The 8,362-nt window shown below is 39.7% G+C and overlaps 2 protein-coding genes across 2 annotated transcripts; both read left to right on the forward strand.

The window, feature by feature from the left end:
- The first annotated feature begins 623 nt into the window (after window positions 1–623).
- On the forward strand, window positions 624–1,950 carry foxe3 (forkhead box E3). Its single transcript, XM_056729729.1, has one exon. The coding sequence runs from the start codon at window positions 706–708 to the stop codon at window positions 1,948–1,950; it is 1,245 nt and encodes a 414-aa protein (XP_056585707.1). The 5' UTR covers window positions 624–705.
- Window positions 1,951–5,402: 3,452 nt separating this feature from the next.
- Window positions 5,403–7,681, forward strand: foxd2 (forkhead box D2). Its single transcript, XM_056729479.1, has one exon. It carries the CDS (start codon window positions 5,824–5,826, stop codon window positions 6,931–6,933), a length of 1,110 nt encoding a protein of 369 aa, XP_056585457.1. The 5' UTR covers window positions 5,403–5,823; the 3' UTR covers window positions 6,934–7,681.
- Window positions 7,682–8,362: the final 681 nt, after the last annotated feature.

Below are 8,362 nucleotides of genomic sequence, written 5' to 3' on the forward strand. Positions count from 1 at the left end.
CTTACATCTCATGATGTATATTGGCGGGTCAAAATCAGGTATCATGGACCACTTCCTTTAGGAAAGTATAGGACTGTTATGCTTTTTTTTTAGAAAAGCAAAGCAATACAAGCAACATTTTTGATTCCCCAAATATCATTCACCCAAGGGTATTATAAGAACAAGTAATTTGTTCCTTTTGAAAGATGTCCTTTTTTACAACGAATGACCTTTAGTGAATGTTTCTTATGATTTTAAAGCTACTCAAGGAAGTATTCATGTGGTTCCATAAATGGTTCTTCTGTGCAAGACATGAAGCAACTTATTTTTAAGTGTAGGCTATAAGTAACTAGAAGCATCAACGGATTAACATTCGTTCATAAAATTTAGTTTGACCACAGTTTTGGTGTTAACATATTTTTTTTAAATTAGGCTACGCATTTGTTTTAAGTTCATACATTATGTCCAGCTGAATTGTAATGGCGATCTTTTGACCAACATTCTTTGTTGAACTGTCTCTAACGCCCAAGCGATCGTCACGAGGAGCCCGTGTCGTCACTCCACCCGGTGTATAAAACTCCCCCCGGCCCACTCACCTGGTTAGACAAACATTTCTGTAATCTCCAGCTGAGAGCGCGCGCAACTTTATTTTGTTCCCGTTAGAGTTTTACAGCCTATTATTGGCTACATAGAATATAACCAAAATCCATAATTGATCAAACTTTTATGCATCTTGCAAATTTTTCTTATTTCACGGGCATGTGCAACGTGACGGCAGATTTGCACCACTCGCCTGCCGAGGCGGCCAGTCCGGTGGTGATGTCTCCAAATTTGAGCCTGGAATCCCCGATTCCTCCTGCTGCTCTCCACCACCAAGCTCGAACGAATGACAGTGTTCTAATCAAAGCCGAGCCACAAGGCAGCAGTCCAAACACAGAAAGAGACGAAGGGATTTCAGTGGGTCAAACCGAGGAACATCTGCCTGCCACTGGGAGCCGGCGAAGAAAAAGGCCGGTGCAGCGCGGAAAACCACCTTACAGTTACATCGCCCTCATAGCAATGGCCATCGCCAACTCACCCGAGAGAAAACTCACCCTGGGTGGCATCTATAAATTTATAATGGAGCGCTTTCCGTTTTACCGCGAGAACTCTAAAAAGTGGCAGAATTCAATACGGCATAACCTCACTCTTAACGACTGTTTCGTGAAGATCCCTCGAGAGCCCGGTAGGCCCGGCAAAGGAAACTACTGGACGCTCGACCCCGGCGCTGAGGACATGTTCGATAATGGCAGTTTTTTACGAAGAAGAAAAAGATTCAAGCGGACTGATCTGAGTACGTACCCTGGGTACATACAGAGCTCCAGCGCGTTTACGCCCACACCTATGGGTAGACAGACATACCCCAACACAATGTACCCCAGTATGACATCGGGCTACGGGTCTCAGTTGACTGGATCTTCGCATCCAACGATGCTGCATCATTATCAGACATCGGCGCAAGGTCAGACTAGGATGTTTAGCATCGAGAATATCATCAATCAGCAGACGGTCATGCAAAGTGGACCAGGAGGAGACCTCAATACGCAGTCGCTCGGACTCGGCGCGGGAGACATGGGTATAATGACATCCACCTGTTCCGTATCGACCTCCGACCCTACATGCTTTCAGACACAACTGATGAATCCCACAAGTAGGAACACTGGAATTGCTTCAAACATGACCACCAGCTACGCGTACCCCACGTCAGCATCACCTACGCACCTTTCCGGGGTCACCCAGTCCAACTTCTCTCCAGGGGGTTCACAAGGGTACTGTTCGGTGAATAGAATTGCGCTCTCGACTGTGCGTTCTGGGTCGTGCGCCGAGCACACGGATTCCCTTTTGGGTCTCTCCGGACCAGCAATGAACTCTTACAATAATACATATATGAGACAAGCAAATTTTGCACCTGGACTAGAGCGATACATGTGAAATAGCGACCAGAACTCGTGCACTGATCATGACAAATGACGTCTTAGATATGAGTGTTCAAGTGACTAACTAACTAAATTTGTGTGTTTTAAATGTATTGCTTACTCAGGCATTGTGAATAAGTGTCATTTTTGACAAACGTTATGTTATAGAAGTGGATTGCATGTAGTAAAAATTAACACTAAGCTGAAAGTAGGGTATAGATAGGCCTGTTTGTTAGCTAAAATAAAAAGTAGGCTGTATGTAATGTTATTTATATGTATTCGAAAACATTGGTTATCAGAACCAGAAAACAACCTCTTGTTCGAGGTTTAGATGTAAATAAATAAATGTGTTTCCCGTCATGCTTTCTTTTAGTCATCTTTTTAAAATAAGTAAAAAAAAATATGCTGAGGTTTGAAGATTTATCTGCTAAATATATATTTATATAAAATATCATTAGTAATAATAATATTAATAGGCCTACTTTTAGTATTGTTTTTAGATCATTACATACGAACACCGTTTCTGAAGTTTGTACTGTGTACAATCTACATGATTGTGACAACCTGTCGTGTAGTCGTTTAGTGTCAAACTATATCAACGTATTATGCTTCTTTAATTGGGTTTCATTTTTGCGCCTCTACTATATTACAAATACACTATTATAATGTTTATGTTTAACGTAGTAATATGCTAGTACTAAGGTAAAAATGTATCATATCTCCAGTATATAGGCTAACACATCTAAAATGCTATTATTTGTGTTCATACATTCTGTTAGCAAACATAGAAACGTAGACAAAGTCTTACTATCATTAATTTATTGCAATACGATGTTACACTGTATCGTTGTCCTGAAGATGTTACTTATTTGCATTAAACGCTTTTAATCCTGCGTTAATAACTCTGAAAGTCTTCCCCCATAATCACAAATTGTGTAAATGTGCACTAATTTTGCTGGTGAATGGGCGACATCAACTGGCCAAATGGCTAATTTAAAGGTTCATCTATTCATATTTGGTGCATTTCATCTTACGTCCACTAGATGTCAGGCACGACCAAGTGAAGACCATGGCAGGGTTTTCGCCACAACGTTGAATTTTATAACAATAATAATCGCCTTAACTAATGACTTACGTTATCTTACTTTGACTCATCTTCTGTTTTCTAATACCACAACGTGTATTGCTCGTTTTTGCCTCTCTACAGTGGGGAAAAGGGTACATTTCTTTGTACATTCTCTATTGAAGATAGAGTGAAAGACACCAGACCAATGGTCTGTAGTAAAGAGCATTTGCAATACTCAAAATGTAATTTAGGTTGCCTGTACGCTATTATTATATGTACAGTATACATGCAAAGTTTAAGGTCAACTCGTTTTAAATTCTTATTTTTGCAGCTGTAGAGTGCTAGCTCAACCGCTAGGAGGCAGTGACGTGGTATAAAAGAGGCTGCGGCGTGACAGTATCCTTAGCGAGAGTCGATTTATTCGTGTCAGCGCTCAACACATCGACTGGCGAGTCCCCTTAAAAGCGGCAATAGTAAACGAAACCGTTTTTGTCAGTTTAGACAAAAAACTGAAGGTCATGTTTTTGGTTGCCTATGATTTCCACTATGACATTCGTGTTGTTCAGAGTCTCATGCAGACATTTCCAAACATTGTTCTCTTTGAATAGAAGTTATATCAAAGGTTTATTCAGTAGCCTACTTAATATGTATACATAATATTTTTTAAGGCCTATAAGAAACCCGAGATTACACGCATGGAAAAACGCCCAATTAAAAACCACTGCTCAATTATCTGCCTGTAAACCGATAGCCCAATTAGAGCAAATCCTATTTTGAACCATAGAAATCAGAAATCAAATGCAGTTGGTGAGATAAAGGCATTGCAGGGGATGCAAACTTGACCTCTGAATAAACGCTCAAGTGTCACACTATTGCAGAGCCCCTGCGACCATTTCAGACAAACATTAAAATGTGTATCTTATTTCTTTTTTCTGTTTAATTTAGTCGCCTTTATATTGCGATGTTAGCCATTTACATGAGATGTAAATACGAACAAATGGGCCACTTTTTTATTTTAGGTTTTAAAACCACTTCTCTGACTTTTTAAGAAGTAGTAGGTGTGTTATTAGTTAAACTGTGTTAATTTTGAAGTACACAGTCTTAAGAGCAGATGCTTATTAAATAGTTAAACTGCAAACGGAATTAAAAACAGAATGGATGATTAAAAAATATAAACAAAACACGTGCAGAGCGCATTTTAATGATTTTTGATATGCCGAGGATTACAGTGTGTCTGAGACACAAACTTGGTATAAAAATGTGTATTAAACCAACGTTTTGTTACATAGCTTGTCATACACACAATATAAGCAACGATGAATTAAAGCAGATCGGAGGGTTACCTTTTATACATGATACAGGAGTGTATGTTAGTTATGTGAGAAACGATAACCGAGATGTTTAGAATTCTGGAGTCCAGAATCTGAACCGAGAAAACATAACCCGAGAAGCTGAGACTACAATAAAAGAGAAACCGTAGCTTAATTCCAACCAACCATGGTAGCATAATCATAGACCATTATTAATATGCATTATTGAATGATCGAGTGTTATAATATTAATTTAGCGTACGATTGTCATTTTTATTTGAATAACCTAGGCACGTGCAAACTAAGTTTTTTATTTATGTTGATGTGTATTAATAATCAAATGTTAATAAATGTATTTAAATTTACAAATATCACGAAATTTCCAGATGTGACATAAGAAATAATTTAAGAGCACAGATTTTGAGTAATCGTGCACTTTATTTAAATGATAATGTTATAAAGATTTTAAAAGCCCTTTTGTTTATGATAACAAACCGTGTCTATTTGTAACAGCTGTTGAGACGTGGCTGTGTATTATAGATTATTTTGATTCGTTAAATCATTTTAGGGTGAGTAATTAACTGGTTGATTTATTATAAACATATCGAAATTGAATGAAAAAATGTTTTCTTTGTTTCTGTATGAATATGAATACATGAATACATGAATACATCTTAAAAGTAGCCTGTTTCTGCAAAACAAAAGATAAAAAATACAAATCCAATGTAAAAGCCACCAAATGCCAATTAAATGGCAATTAATGTAACAAAGTAAAGTTTGTCATATTTTTTTATTTGACCAATACACTTTATTTCAGTGAAATGGAAAAAAATTAAACTGTCACATCAGAATCGTTTTCTTTTCTAATGCGTTATTATTATGACCCGAATGTTAATTTAAATATTCATGATTCTAGACTATCGCACAATTGAGGGAGAATATATTACACGCACTTGCTTGTCTTTTCCCGTGCTGCTGTTTTCTGCGCTAAACTTCCTCTAGTTCCTGGTTACTGACATGTTGGTCACGTGATTGTGGTGTCTGGATAAATAGTTTTTGAGAGCCGCGAGGGGGTATACTTGGAGACTCACTCAAGCGCCGCGCTACAGCTGTACTCGATAACGATTTTTAGAAAAATGAAAATATACCCGACAGTGGACGCACAGTTGTAGTTTTATATTCCAAAAGTTTTAAGTGCATATGGGCAGACTACATGTTACGTGGAAAGGAAATCTAGGTTTGACTGTCCAGCTCGCCTTGAATGCGCACTGAGCTCCGGACAGTTCTTGTTTTATGCGAGTTTGGTGTTATTCTTGCGTGTTTACAGCTGCGTAACATACAATTTTATGCTGCTCCAGGACCTGAAGAACACTTATTCTTTACATTTGGAGGACGGGGAGCTTGACGGTCCACAGCACACAAGTGAGTGAAAGGAGGGCGCATTGCTTGTGGTGGGTGCTACACGAGACTGGACACGGAACGCGAGAGAGGAAGACAAAAAGACTCTCCAAAGATGACTCTGGGGACGGACATGTCGGACAGTTCTGCTCTGTCCGACGACGTGGACATCGATGTTGTTGGTGGGGATATTGTTAAAGAAGGAAAATATCTTCACCATCATCACAGTTTTCACTTGGACAATGACTCCGACGACAATCTGTCCCAAAACGCGGGGGAGGGCGCAATTTCTCCGGGCCAAAGCAGCCTGGACTGTCCGGGTGACCGGGAAGGAACACGAGATGAAAACAGGACTGAGGCGTTGACTGGGGACAAACCAGGGAAAAATGCATTGGTAAAACCCCCTTATTCCTATATAGCCTTGATAACCATGGCTGTCCTGCAGAGCCCGAAGAAACGTTTGACTTTAAGCGAGATCTGCGAGTTCATCAGCAACAGGTTCCCGTATTACCGGGAGAAATTTCCTGCGTGGCAAAACTCTATCCGTCACAACCTGTCTCTTAATGACTGCTTTGTCAAAATCCCCCGTGAACCCGGTAACCCGGGTAAAGGCAATTACTGGACCCTCGACCCGGAGTCTGCCGACATGTTTGACAATGGGAGTTTTCTGCGGAGAAGGAAGCGCTTCAAAAGACACCAGACCAATGAGATACTTAGGGAGGCAGGAGGATTTCTACCTGGCTTCGGCTATGGACCTTACGGTTACAACTACGGCCTACAGCTGCAGAATTTCCACGCACATCACCCTTATCACCCACACCAAGCAGGAGGCGCATTCCCTTTCCAAAACGCACCTTGTGCGCTTCCGACCCCTTCTTCAATATTCTCCACGCCACATTCCTTGCCTTCATTTTTAGGTACCGAGTTGAGAAAGCCATTCTATCCCCAACTCAGCCCGACTCTTCCTTCTCTTGGGCCACTTAAAACGGACAGTAACGCCACAAGCCGGCCTTCCTTCTCGATAGACAATATTATTGGTGCAGCTAGCTCGCCGGCTTCTCCTTACACTGCGCAGCCGGGTGGACAGGCTCAGATCTTGGCCATGCTGACTCCTTCACTTGCGTCGGCCACAAATCATTTGAATCTGACGCCAGAATCGATGCTTCAGCCTGGCACACAGACATTCTCGAGCAAAACGTCAAGCCTTAACAATTGCCATTTCTAGACAGGCAGCAAATTGAATGCACAGCAGTCCAATTTAATATGGTTGTTCCTTCATTTGCTAAGGTAGGATTTACACTTTTGCAAGATTAAAAGGCCTCCCGGTTTATGTTTCTGAATTGTTAAATGAAATTATAATTAATTATATTTATGGACTGTACATATGTAAGATTTTGACGAGAAAACGCCCCGAAGAGAGGTAATTAAGACGATGTAAATAGTAAGCTAAATATGAGGTTAAGAGTTCACCTTTGGACGGCCAGTGGACCCTTACCGCTGTCCAAAAAGTGAAATAGTTTGTACTCATTGACATACATTTTTCTCGTTGGGTGAACTCAAATGAAGATTGTTTTAATAATTTTATTATTTTGTATATTTTGTGAGTTTGTGAAAAGCACTGTCAATACCGAGACTGAAACTCAGGATTTACTTGTTTTGAAAGCACATTTCCAGAGACAATGGGGGCTGTAAATAGATTGCATAGGTTAAGGTCCCACTTCCCCTCCTTCTCTCAACAGACGTGTTCTGGTGAATTTATTCTTATTTTATATCTGTTGATAGATGATTATGTGGTTTTTGGTGTAAATCGCATTACCTCTCTTTCTGTCGGACTCTTGTGCATACGTCATATTTCATTATTCCATTAAAAATAATCTGTGAAAAGAATGTTGTTCTATGTAAAGAGACAAAACAATGTCCATGTAGGTCATTTTTGTTGTAATGACAAAACAATAAATGTTTGTGAATTTTAACTATGTTTATGCTTAACTTCTTTTCGCTTTAAAGTTCGGTCATAGCCTGCAGCCTAACCGAAAAACATCCGAGTGTATTTTTAAACGTTTTTACACAAAATACAGTGTTTAAGCAGCAAACAATGAAAATTATTTTGAAAATTATCACAATGAATTCTAGAATATAGTTCGTGCCCAGAGGCTTTTATTTAAAAAAAAAATGGGATGAGACGGTCAATAAGAATGGCAAATAACATTTATTAACTCTTTTAAAATGTAGTATTTACTTCACACTGTTTTTAATGAAATTGGATAAATACGTAATAATTAAATGTGAAAAAGAACGTGTGAAATTTGCCCATCATATTCAGAGGGCCCAGCACATGTTTCCTCTTGTGTGGCGCTTTCGAGCCGTGATAATTGACCAGTTGCTGGCAAACGACAAAGAGCTAAAGCAATGGGACCATCAGCGTTTGAAAGCCTATAATTGAATGCGAGGGTTCTACATGGATACCCACGAAGTCTTTTGAGGATTCGTTGCTAATTTGTGGTAGCATTTTTTTTCATCTGGAATCTTATCCGCAATAATGCAGCTTTTTGCCCATTTGTTGATGTTGTCACTGAAGACCTCGTCCCTAAGGCCTGAATGAGCACCCAGCAAGTGGTCCCTAGCGAGACAAGCCACACACATTTGCTTCTGAA

This window comes from Triplophysa dalaica, chromosome 18 (assembly GCF_015846415.1).
Source record: "Triplophysa dalaica isolate WHDGS20190420 chromosome 18, ASM1584641v1, whole genome shotgun sequence".
Taxonomy (NCBI): Eukaryota; Metazoa; Chordata; class Actinopteri; order Cypriniformes; family Nemacheilidae; genus Triplophysa; species Triplophysa dalaica.

Bases quoted from the DNA above. Each gene is read 5' to 3' on its own strand.
- foxe3 (XM_056729729.1), top strand. From the start codon at position 706: ATGCATCTTGCAAATTTTTCTTATTTCACGGGCATGTGCAACGTGACG.
- foxd2 (XM_056729479.1), top strand. From the start codon at position 5,824: ATGACTCTGGGGACGGACATGTCGGACAGTTCTGCTCTGTCCGACGAC.